At 35.5% G+C, this 12,908-nt stretch overlaps 1 protein-coding gene across 4 annotated transcripts in view; it reads right to left on the minus strand.

Annotated features, from left to right (window-relative positions):
- SLIT2 (slit guidance ligand 2) overlaps positions 1–12,908 on the minus strand; it is a 358,529-nt gene that overhangs the window by 87,510 nt on the left and 258,111 nt on the right. For all 4 annotated transcript variants that reach the window (XM_070613088.1, XM_070613086.1, XM_070613087.1 and 1 more), the window contains exons 10-12: positions 10,704–10,775; positions 10,142–10,213; positions 3,628–3,699 (exon numbers count right to left, since the gene is read on the minus strand). In XM_070613088.1, the coding sequence (XP_070469189.1) occupies positions 3,628–3,699; positions 10,142–10,213; positions 10,704–10,775 (216 nt within the window). The remainder of the gene's footprint in view (positions 1–3,627; positions 3,700–10,141; positions 10,214–10,703; positions 10,776–12,908) is intronic.

Below are 12,908 nucleotides of genomic sequence, written 5' to 3' on the forward strand. Positions count from 1 at the left end.
TGGGTGAGATCTAGCCTCTGCTGTCAATGAGGACACCATAAAAAAATGCCATAAAACATTAGTTTCTTGAGCTGCTCTGTGAAAAAGTTCACTCTACTTTCAAAATAGCAGCCAGGATGAGCCTTCTAATATAGATCAGAGCATGCCACTCTTCTCTCAAAACCACGCAATAACTCCCAATTTTCTCTGAGGAAAACCTAAGTCCTGACAACAGCCTTATTGCCCAATAGGGTCTTCAGCACCCCCTTCTGAACACTGCAACCTCCAAGTTCTCTCCTTTGGGCTGTTTCAGCTCCAGCCACACAGGCCTCCTCACCAGACTCTTTTCTTCTCTGCTTGGGACGTTCTTCACCCAGTTGTCCGCCTGGCTAACTATTTTGCCTTTCCGAGTCTGCTCAAATCTTCCCTTACTCATTCAACTGATCCTGCCACTCTCTCTAATACTGTCAGACTGTCTTTGCCTACTCCTGACCTCTAGCACTCTCAACTCCTTTACTATGATCTACTTTTTCTATTTTCTTAAATAAATATTTCTTTCTGTTATATATGATTTACTTACTATGTTATTGCTGTCATTTGCATGCCTCCTCCCCCAAGGATATAAGATCCAGACAGCAGGGATATTTGTCTATTTTGTTCCCTGATTTTTCCCAGGTGTCTAGCACATACTTGGTGTTCAATAAATATTTATTGTTGAATGAATACTTTATAGTCCTCTTGGAGAGTGACACGGTACATTACCATATTAAAGGCCCTAGTCCTGCATTATAAATACTAGTTGAACTTGGCTTAACACAACATCTCACAAACTCACTTTTTCTCATATATCCTATCAATATTCGATATCAATATTCTGTGGAGCTGTGGTTTACAGATCACCTTTTGGCAAAAGTCATTCTCATAGGTTACACGTGATCGTATCTGAGCAAAATTTTTATTCATGGTGGACTCACCTTTGGGAATATATTTGCCCTGCTTGCCACTTTCCTCAGCCTTCTGGACTTTCAAGCCCTCACAGAAGGCTCACCTTTTCCAGAACGTGACTTCCACCCAACTAAAGTATTCCTTCCTCCAGGTTCCAAAGGAAGTTATTCAGTGCTGCTTCATCTCATCACCTAGTTCATGGAGTCCACTTGTTTGCCCAAAGACAGTCTAGCACCCTGAGGGCTGAGAACTTTTTTCATACTTCTTTTTCTCTATCACTATTTACTTCAGAACTTTAACAAATATTTAGTAGCTTGAAAAATATGCTATGCTGCTTGGGCTTGGGCTTGTACCCCTTGTTATCTAACACACTGAAAAATGTTTTCCCTTTTGACCACAAGAATCTCTAACTTTAACTAACATAGGCTATTTCCATTTCACTTGCTTGCTTTTTTAGGTACTCCATGCACACGCAAAGCTGTGACCTCCTTGTGGTGATTCTCCTTGCTGCACTCATTTTTATCCCCCTGCAGGAGCTGAGGTTTTGGCTTTCTCTGTAGTCTACATAATATTTTCTTAAAAGCTTAGAGGCTTGGTTTGAGGTATGGATTGATTAATCCCATTCCTCCCCACTCTAGGCCCAACATAAGTCACACTGACCCTGTTCCCTAATTTGTCAGCTAACTGGAGAAAGGAGTCAGAGAGTAGAACATTAAGGACAAGGAAAAGGTGGGAAGCCTGGAAGAAAACTAAAGAAGGTGCTGTTCTGAGTATTTTGTCCCTACTTTAAATTTATGTGGTACAAAAATTAGGGGGAAATAGTATTGGACACTAATTTCTTTTGTTCCTTCCATGTACCTACTTCTTCTCCCTAATATCTCATCAGTTCAAGCAGATCTAAGATGGTCAACCACTTTCTCAGCTAGGTGTAAAGAACAATCGTGTCACTTGAGCCCTGGCAGGCTTAAGAACGGGCCTTAAGCTAGAGGTAAAACATAAGGCTGAGAGATAAAGGTGGTTTTTTAAGTAAGATTTATCTACATACAGATCCTATGGTGTATTAACATGTTTGCTACATTAACTACCATTAAGCGTGTGTGGAAAGAGAAAGAAGGTACTATTTTAAGTGTTGATACTAGGCAGGACAGCATTAGCAAAAGAGATTGGAAGTAAAGAGAAAGGTGAATACTGCTAGGGAAATGTGGAAGAAGGACAGAAAAGTAATAACAAAGAAGCAATACCTGGCTATAGCATCAGCTATACCTATGTGTGTAGAATCATTCTATTAATGATTAAAAACAGTGTTTGCTAACTCTATTGCAAGGATTAAAAAATAATTTGAGGGGCCGGGCCAGTGGCGTAGGGTAAGTTCATGCACTCTGCTTTGGCGGCCCAGGGTTTGCAGTTTGGGATCCTGGCACAGACTTACACACTGCTCATCAAGCCACGCTGTTGGCAGCATCCCATATACAAAGTAGAGGAAGATTCGTACAGATGTTAGTTCAGAGACCATCTTCCTCAAGCAAAAGGAGGAAGATTGGCAACAGATGTTAGCTCAGGGCCGATCTTCCTCACACACACACGCACAAATAATAATAATTCGAAAGCCAAATAAAGTCATTAGGTCATAAAGATCAGTATTTATCATGACTCATTGGTCTGTCATAAAATCAGTTTATTGGGTTACGCAGCATTAAGGAGAAAAAGAGAGAGAATGAAACAGAATGGAGAGTACTACAGATAGTAAGGTGAAATATTGTTTTGTTAACAATTTGATACATTTGTGTGTGTGTGCATGTGAACTGGGTTGTAATATAAAATGCGTCTTTGAGCTATGATGAAAAACTTTAAAATATGGATAATAGGATGTGATTATGAACATAAGTTTATAAATTAAGGAAAAGGTCTATATTTGGGAAGTTTGTGGGATTAGGAATACATTTTACCAAATGAGTCACATAAATCCAATACCAGCAAATGAATACATCTGAAAGAGGGAATAACATTCTAAACTGAAGAAATTTAAAGGAGATTGACTGTGAGCTAGTGGAGAGAAGAAATTATATCATATTCATCTTTGTATCCACAGCAGCTAGGGCAACGTGTGTCCCAAAGGAGGTACATTTGTGTTTGGTGTTAGGTGTTTGAACAGAATTTGATGATCCAACACTTCCAACCTTAGTATTAGCATATTTTTTTCAATCTCTTTTTCATATAAGCATTCATTAAGACATCTGGGGCAAGTCTTATTCTTATAAATACGTATGGTAAATACCTCTTTCAAGACAAATGAGTAATAGCTATTGTCTGAGCACAGCGGTGTTTAAAGACACAATCCAGGGAATTTACAGATAATTCTCTCACTAAAGATTAGTTTGAGTGTTGCGCAATGTCTAGCCTACTGCTCACCATCTTTGTGTCGGCGGTGTCATTGGGCAAGGATTGCACAAGCTTTAAATGATAGGGCTGCCAGGATGCACACATTCTTGATTGTGCGGAGAGAAACAGTTTCGGGGCAACTTCAAAGTGTTTTCAAGCAAATATCCATCATTAGTGTTAGCTCCACTAGACTAATCTTCTCCCTTTCATTAAACTATGTCCTTTTGGGTTGAATTTTTCTGAAGCCTACATGAAAATATGAGATGGTACACTAACTAAAATATAATATTTAAGTTCAACAGACTAGAAACAATCAATACTTACAGTAGCTGTAAGGAAAACAGTCCTTCAAATAAACTTTTTGGGAGTTCTGTGATTTTATTCCCATAGAGGACACTGAAAAAACATGATTTAAATGAAAAAATCAGACACCAAAGCAGCATGAAAATTCATCCAACACATATGTATTCAGGTATACAGGAAGTTAGTAAGCACTCCATACGTTATAAAGCTACAGCTAGGTAAAAAAACTTCAATTTGCAACTGTTTTTTCCTGATTATAGATCAGATGTATGCTTATGGTAGAAAGTTTGGAAAACATAAAAAAACAAAGAAAGATGAACACAATTCATAACTTTATTGCCCTTTCATAGAAATGCCCACTGTTAAATTGTCATGTTTTTCTACACACATACACACATACAGGCATACATAGACACACACGGTTTATATGTAATGAGTGCACACTATATACAACAAAGGAGAACACTAAATGTGAAACCCATTGCCCATTATAGGCATGAGTTTTAGGCTTATCATACTGGTAAATAGTAAAAGGAATCCACATAAGGGTAAGATTTTTATTTTAAGCTTATAACGTGTACGCTTGAGCAATGTAAAATCTATGAAGACAGTGATCACTAATATTAACACAAGAGATTTTTTAAAGTGTATGTTCCCCAAATAAATAAGAACAGGAATTCATCTGCATATACCCACCTCTCATCAGCCACTAAGTGTAGCCACTAAGTGCAAGGACCATGACTTGATCTCCTCAGTACACCCGGTACCTAGCATAGGTTTTGGCATACACTGACGTTCTAACACTGGACTGATGAGTGAGTATTGTTTTATGAGTGAAATAAAGAAACATATTAGCAGAGGAACAAATTAAGGAATAAGTTAACAAAAAAGAATGAAATGAAAGGACTTCAATAGCAAATGAATGGAAATGGTTGACACATCATGTCGATTCTCAACAACAGATCTGCAATAAGGCCTATCAATTTTTAGCCCCCAAAAGTAGTGGACTGCAATTATGTGTAGGAAAAGATAGAAATTACATTTTTATGGGGACAAGTTGGCAATGTATATCAAGAGTCATAAAGATGTCTGTATAAATTTTAACTTACTAAGTAGTTTCACTCTTAGGACTTTAAGAAAATAATCAGACACAAAGACAACATTTTATGTACAAAATGTTAATCATGCATAATTTATAACAGTGAAAAATTAAACACAAATAAAACATCTCCAAATCCCAAAAGAGGGTATTGATTAAATACATATTTCACATTGATAAAAATCACATTTGGAAGAATATATAGTGACAAGAAAGTGTTCATGATATAACATTAAGTTTTTAAAAAGCCTAGTACAAACTAGTATACTATAGCATGATTTTAACTTTGCTTAGAAAAATAAATACATATACACATAGAAAAAAAGTGGAAAATCTCTGGATGGCAGGCAATTTGGCATCCAGAGGTGATTTGAATTTGCATCTTTATATACAGTTTAAATTTTTTATAATCTCTACAATAAGCTTATTCCTTTTGAAAATCAGAAAAATATTTTTTTGGAAAAGAAATAAATGGATGTCATAATATATAAAGGAAAAAGCTGAAACGAGAATCTAAATAACTAATATGTTTGGCAGCAGTACATAATTTCTGTTTGAAAAGGAGGAAAATAACAATACAAGAGAGATGAGTAAGAGTGAGGGAAAAGCTGTTCCCTTTTAAGATGTCATTGTGAGGTGGGATATATTACAAAATATGAGGAAAATTCTCAAGGGAATAATTAAAGCTGAGTGCTATCTTGTGTAAAGAGACATTCCATTTGTATAGATTCCAATTACATAACATAACATAAAAATTCTTTTGTGTAGAATATAGATTTTTTTTAAAAAAGGTTAATCAATTAGAGAAGAAACAATTTAAAAAAAATCAAAGAACAAAAGAGAGACTTCTATATTGTCAGGGTCAAGGAGGTAAAGGAATTAAGAAAGGTAAAGAAAGGATAAATATATGTTTTAAGGTCAAGAATAAGACAATAGATGGCTTTAGGAAACACAAAGGAGCAGATCAAGATGACACCAATTCAGGATATTCAATTCAATACCATTCAATTCATTCATTCAACAATAGATACTGTGCACTTACTATGTGCCAGGAACTTTGCTAGGTTCTAAGGATGGTGGCCAATTAAACTGAAACCAACCATTATTTGTTGAATCTTCATCATTTGCCCATGTGCCAGGCACTGATAAGACTCCGATGAATAAGGTATGGCTTCAAAGAGCCATCCAAAAGAGCAATTTTGAATACTGAAGAAGTTTCATATTTTGAACCCATTGAGACTTAAATAGGAAACAGGACACATATAAATTGTGGGGGAGCCACATAAGAATTAAGGGGCAAGTAATTTAGTAGGTTGTTTATTTGGGACTTTTGCTTCAAGGGTTGACTCAAATAGCATAAAAGAAAGGATAGCTAGGAGACGTGTCACATTGACATTACAAAACTATTGTTTTACAACAAATGACTCTGTTTTAAGATCATATTTTTAAAAATACATGTTTTATTGTTAATGAGACAATTTGGGTACATGGGGCTAAAAAGGAGGAGATCACAAAAGGAGGCAAAAAAAAATCTGTGTAGGCATTATTGGGTACACGGACTATCAATCATAAAAATATTATGAAGAAATACTAAATATGACAGGAATGAGATTTCTTTACAAAAAGGTATAGCAATACTAGGGCTGGGTACAGTTTTCTTATACACAGCAAGATCAAAATGGTAGCACAGAAAATGAGTTAAAAATATCAATAATCCAACGACCAGGACAGAGAAGTTGGATGACAGTCAAGAAAACAGGGCCAAAATCTATAAAAACAAGGGAAAGACATATCATCACTTAAAGACATAAAGTATAAAGAAGGCCAGGGAGGATTTGTGCTACATTCATATGAGGGGAAAAAAAGCAAAAAGAAATTAAAAAATGATAGTGAATTCACCTGAAAATAAAATAAATACATGGGGATCCGGGTCATATCATCCAAATACCAAGAACGACAAATTGAGTGGCTTCTCTACAGTTTTTTTATATATGACTTATACTCATCATACTATGTACAGTATACAATAATGCTGATAGAGAATTCTTTTATAGTCCTTGGGAACAATAGGGACACCTTAAGGCAGCTCTTGTAACTGCTATTAGAAGGAAGGCTGAGAATGCTAAACTCAGTTTCACCCTTATGAGTTTCAACTTTATGACAGTAGGATACAGCAACTGTTGGGGCCCTGTCTTTGAATCCTCCTGACCTTGTTGAAAGCTGGCAGAAGACAGAACTCCTACTGAAGAGAAAAAATATTCAAAACGGAAACTTATAAGATGGCTATCATGAAAAAGGTTCTATGGGCAGACTTTAATATACAAATAAATGTCAGAGAGCCATGTTTATAAGTTAAAAAAAATGCACACTTGAGAATTAAAACACTAAGCAATTTTAAATAGAGTACAGAAAAGAGAAAGCAGAGGATGCTACAATTTCATTTTCATTGAAAGCTGGTGGTAAAATGCAAGATACTGGGCAGGAGACAACATCAGTCCAAGAAAAGACTGGAGGAGATGTAAACACAGCAATCAGGTCTTTCACCGCGGACTTCTGTGGAATTTGGGAGCTGGTTAGTGAAGAAGGGAAATTTGATAAGTTGAACTACAATAGTTTGCAAGGGTTTAATGAAAAAATGGAGAAAGGAAAACTGGCTATATACTTGAGTACAGTTCCAGAAAGACACTGGTATTAAACTATCAGGTATAAGGCAAACTTGCACAAGTAAAAACTTGATCTAAAAAAAGAAGTGTTGCCTACTTGCATGGCTCCTGCAGTTACCTACACTCTCTCAAGTCACTTCACTCCTTTCTGGAAGATTGAAACTCCTGGCTCACTTTGGCGATCTGTAACGTGACACTTTTCCAGCGAACCTGTCTTTCACCAAATTTCATCCTTCTCTCCTCATAGTCCTAGACCTTGTTGTTACCAGTAAGTTCAACCTCTTCATTATCTCAATTTCAAGCACCTGCTCCCCTCCAGTCATACTGATCTTTTCTTGCTCTTTCTTGAAACACTCAGCATACTCCAGCCTCAGGGCCTTAGTATTTAGCTGTTCTCTCTGTTTTGAATGCTCTTTCTCCATATATCTGTACAGCTCACTCCTACAGGTCGAATCTTCAGGTCTTTAACCTATATCACCTTCTTCGGAGTCCTTTGTTGATCATCCTATTTAAGATTTCAGCTCTCCCCTCTCCTGACATTCCTTATTTTCCTTCATAGCCGCTTTCATCATCAGATATACTATATCTTTTGCCCAGCAACTGGTTTGTCATTGGTCACCTCCAAGAGGGAGGGATTTTGTGTTTTGTTCACTCACGCATTTTCAGAGTCATGAATAGAGCCTGATACACAACAAGGGCCCCATAAATTTCTGTTGAATGTACGATTGTGGTTAAATGAAGAAAAGGGCTATTGTAAATCTGTGTAGTTACATATTTTATGGAGGAGATAAATAAATTAATCTTTGGAAGGTCAATTCAAAATATGAACCCAAAGAGGAAAATGACAGCAGTTTTGACATATAGACTTTCTCTAACATAGCATAGCTATTAGAGTCTCTCCTAGTCTAGCTGTTTTATAATGTTATATGGCATTATGTGGGCATTCCACTTCTGGAAAACAGTTCCTACTCTTTTAGGTACTGCTACTTTTTGAACCAGAAATTCCTCAGTGAGTTAACACTGATCAAAATGCAGTTCCACAAGAAAACATAATGCTTTTATACAGCCTTCCAAAAGAACGGTGTACATGAGAACTCGGATCACGAAGATTAAGATCATAATTCAGCAAGCATGTTCTTTTATGTGTTGTCATTTCTTTTACTATTTGCTATTATTTTATTTATATAGATTATTACATAATAATTTATAATATTAACTATAGCTGTATATTTATTAATAAATATAATGTAATTTATTGTGATAAATGATAAATTATAACATGCTCTATTTATTTACTTTAGTTTATTTCTTTTTATCATTTACTGTAATTCTCACAGCCACGAAAGTGTTAATTAAGTTTATTAAGGCAATAGAGTTTAATAGTAAACTGTGCAAGAAAGGAGATGTAGATAAGAATTCTCCAACCATTTCTCTACATTTTGACATTTAATGGTTATTTTTGAGATGCAGATACTTGAAGGACCCGTAATTGGTATATTGACTTGACTTTTGTTGTGTCCTTTTGCATGGCTGGCAAGTTGTCTATGTTTACTTTGGACAGTATTACTGTCCCGGATGGTAGACACAGTTCTTTATGGACAACTTGGGTGACTTAACTGAGATTTACATTGAACTTGCTTATTTTAGAATCTGCTGGCCCACCCTGACAGCAATACCTGACTGTCCTCTACACTGTCTGCCAACAACTGTTCTCCTCGTCTCGGACTTTCTCTAGTAAAAACAAAAGAAAACAGAACAAAAAACAACCACAAGTGAACCTAAGCAGATACTGCAGGTGAAGTGGTAGTTTTCCATTTTCTTTCTTCAAAGAAAACTATAGTTTTCTGAGCACATCAGCATAGTAACCTGAACATCCATGCACCCAGGTGAGTACTCCCATCTTCTCTCCTTGCTACGAGTGAGCATAAACTGTTATATAAATCCCAGGTATTCATCTGGGTCTCCCACATGTGTATTCTGGAATTCTCACTGACTACCAGTGACTTCTGAAATTCGTAGGAGTTCTGCAGTAATTTACATCAGTAAGAACCCTTCTCTAAGTGTCAACTCTCAAAAAAAAATGCCAGTCTCCATTTTCAAACTTTAAAATTTGAAATAAAGGTTACCTTATTTGGTGGACATCTGAAGATGTTTACAAGTTTGAAGGAATAACAGCCTGTATCCATTTATTTTAGAACCACTTTAATTTACATAGCTATCTCCCTGAAAGTCCTTTTGACATGAAAACAGCTGTCACACGTTCTTCTCTTTGTTCTTTGAGAGGCTAAAGCTGCTTCTTTCAGGGAAATCTTAAAATGATGAAGCAGGGAGGTGGGGCCTCTCACTGATCATCTTCAGTTGTTCTCAGAGAGACTTTGCCCAGCATCATTCTAAAGAGGACCGATACCTATCCAGAGATAGTGGCTATTGGCTTAAGGATTATAAATACAAGATTGACCAAGGGACTCCAAAATAAACACTTTCCCTTTCTTTCAGAAACAAAAAATTGTCAAAAAGGGGCTCTTACTCTTGCTTTCTAATAGCAAAATTAGCAAATCCAAAAATATATACCCCTAAAAATTGGCTGATTTTAGTGACATGTAGCAGTCTTCCATAAAGACAATGGAATTAAGTAATGATTAATAACAATTAATACGATTACTAATTCATAATAGAAACCTAAAGAAGTATTTTTCTTAAATCCAAATTTTAAAAATATAGCCATTATTTGTTGTGTGTTCTACTTTCCTCCAGTGATGTGGTCAATACTTACAGTGAATTCAGAGAGCGTAGTCCTTGGAAAGCATCTGGTGCTAATTCAGAGATCTGATTATTGCTCAGGTCGCTAAGATTAGAAACGGGGTTAGGTTAAATTAAATATAATGTCAGGGATATTTACTGCAAGAGAAAGCTATTTATTGCCTTTACATGTCAGTTTTGCACCTATCAATACACGTATAAAATTTGCAACATAAAACATCTGAAGCATCCTAAATTTAAAACAAAATCACACACTTGCTATTTTCTTAAATTATTTTAAAGACGTCATGTTTAATTTTTGAAAATAGAACATCTAAGAAGTTGACTGCACACTATATTGACCACATACATTCATACTAGTGTGAATCAATATGTTAAATTACAGAGAACTTTAAAATATTACATAGTTTAGCTTTTAACATTACAATGTTATAGAACTAGCAATCAGATAGTCACATCACCTAATATTTAAGCTGTCAAACACTTAAATATTCATACTTAAATGGGTGTCTTTGCATGGTCATGACCTGTATAATTTAAAAAATGACATATATTCCAGAATATTATTCACTCACATTCTTCTAAGCTTTTTATATGGTGAGAAAGCTCCAGGAGGGATGATTTTGATTGAGTTCTGTTCCAAACGTCTGCAATGAAAAAATTCAATTTTTAAATGGAAATGTGAGCTTTTAGTTATGTGTAATTCAAGCCCAGGATTCACATCAAGAAGCAAAGTTGATGCTCTTCATGAGTGATATTTTCTTTTTTCTCAAACATGACTACGAAATTAATTGTGCTATGCCCTAAATGTGGAGCAAGATTGGGAATAAAAATAAGGCAATTATAAAAACAATAAAAATATCTTAATTTTTAGCCATAATAAGTCCATTTATATTTAAGTCTGGTCTTTGTATAAAAGGAAAAACACCTGTAAGAAAGTAACTTAGGAGTCTATTTTAATAACTTCTATATCAGTGAGAGAAGTATGTATGTGGTAACACTAAATAGATGTATAATATCTTTTAGAGATAAATACAATTCTTCCACAAAGGAAATTATCGTTTAATATTAAATTTTACAAAGCTTTTATTTCCTTTACAGAAAGCATCTTATAGGTTAAAAAAATTATTATAGTCAAAAAATTAATTTTGAAGCTTCTTTTGGGGCAAAACCTTAAATTCTAAATCCAAAAGTGCTGTAGGTACTTTCAGTATAACTGTCTGAACTCTGTCCATTCATTATGTAAATATTTCATGTGAAAACCACTGTAGCAAAGTGCAAACACAACTGAAGTATTTTTATGATGCACTAAAATCAGAGTTGAAAATAACCCACTGACATTATCTACTCTATGGTTCTGCCCTCAGAGAAACATAAGATTTTACTCACCAAGTTATGAAAGACACAAAGGAGTAGATTTCACTAAGTGCCTTGGTAAATATTTTAGTCCATCAAAAAACGTTGCCTCTCAGCCTCATTTCTATCCATATACAAACATCCTAATAAACATATCCCATCCCCTTCCTCTCTTCTGTTCTGCTCTGCATCCCAGTAAGCTGACTCTCATGAACCATGTATCCCAGGCTCACTTGCCAGCTGGCTTTTGTGAAACTTGGCCAATGAGAGGCATGGATGGGGAAGATGGGAGAAGGGGAGAAGCCAGGTTATTCTCCCCTCCTCTGTCTCAGGGGATGTCCTCAGCAGTGGTGTCATCTCCTTCCTAATTTCAGCTCCTGCTGGGGGCCACCTCCTGACTTTGTATAACACCACCTTCTACAAAGGTCTTTGTAGCCCTGGAGATGGTAGCAGCATTTAGATCTTTGTGTCACCTTCGACAACTTTTTAACTCATTCCTCATATAAATGTCTCACTGAAATACCTGGCATGAGCTCCATTTTCCTGCCTGGACGTGAAAAAATATCCACATATACAATATTTATATTAGTATAGATATATATTTATATATAAATATAAGGACAATATATATGTATTGACTATAAGTGTGTCGTATACACTGGTTCATTTTTATTGAGAGTTAGCAATACTGTAACATATACATATTACCAACATTTAATGAACATCAAATCAAAACCAACAAAATATTCCTAAAAGGTTAAGGCAAATTGCCTAAATTTTGGTATTTTTCGATTCCAAAGACTCTCTCACAGTACCCTGGTTTCTTCAACAGTCTCAGGGCTCACCCTCTGAATTCCTGATCTCTATATGCAATGAGTTTCCTCAATCTTCATTGCTCTTGGACTCACTGTAGCATTTGATATTGCTAACAATCCTTCTTCCCTTGGATTGACACTATATGCCCTTGGTTCTCACTCTACTTTTCTCTTTCTCAATTTATGGCTTTTCTTTCTAATCCTCTAAATTGAGCTATTCCTCAGGTTTCTGTCCTTTCCTTTCTCCCACAAAGGTGAAAGTCCTTCTCTATGACCTGTAACGTCAGTCATGATTCTCCTCCTTGAAAAGTCAGAAATTATTTTGTTCACATTAAAGACAAATTTAAGTTTACTTACAAAATATGTAAGGAAGAAAATTAAAATCACCCATAATGATTACTATTCAGATCAGTGAATTTTACCTTACTTGAGTTTTTCTGCGTGCAGATTTATTTTATATAATTGAAGTCTTGTATATAATTTTGAGTCATATCCTTTACAGCAAATATCATACGTTTCCCTATATCATTAAAAATTTTGGACGACATTATTTTTAATGTCTTCATAACTACCAATTATCAAAATAGATCATATTTCTTTACTCACTTC

This window comes from Equus przewalskii, chromosome 3 (assembly GCF_037783145.1).
Source record: "Equus przewalskii isolate Varuska chromosome 3, EquPr2, whole genome shotgun sequence".
Classification (NCBI taxonomy): Eukaryota; Metazoa; Chordata; class Mammalia; order Perissodactyla; family Equidae; genus Equus; species Equus przewalskii.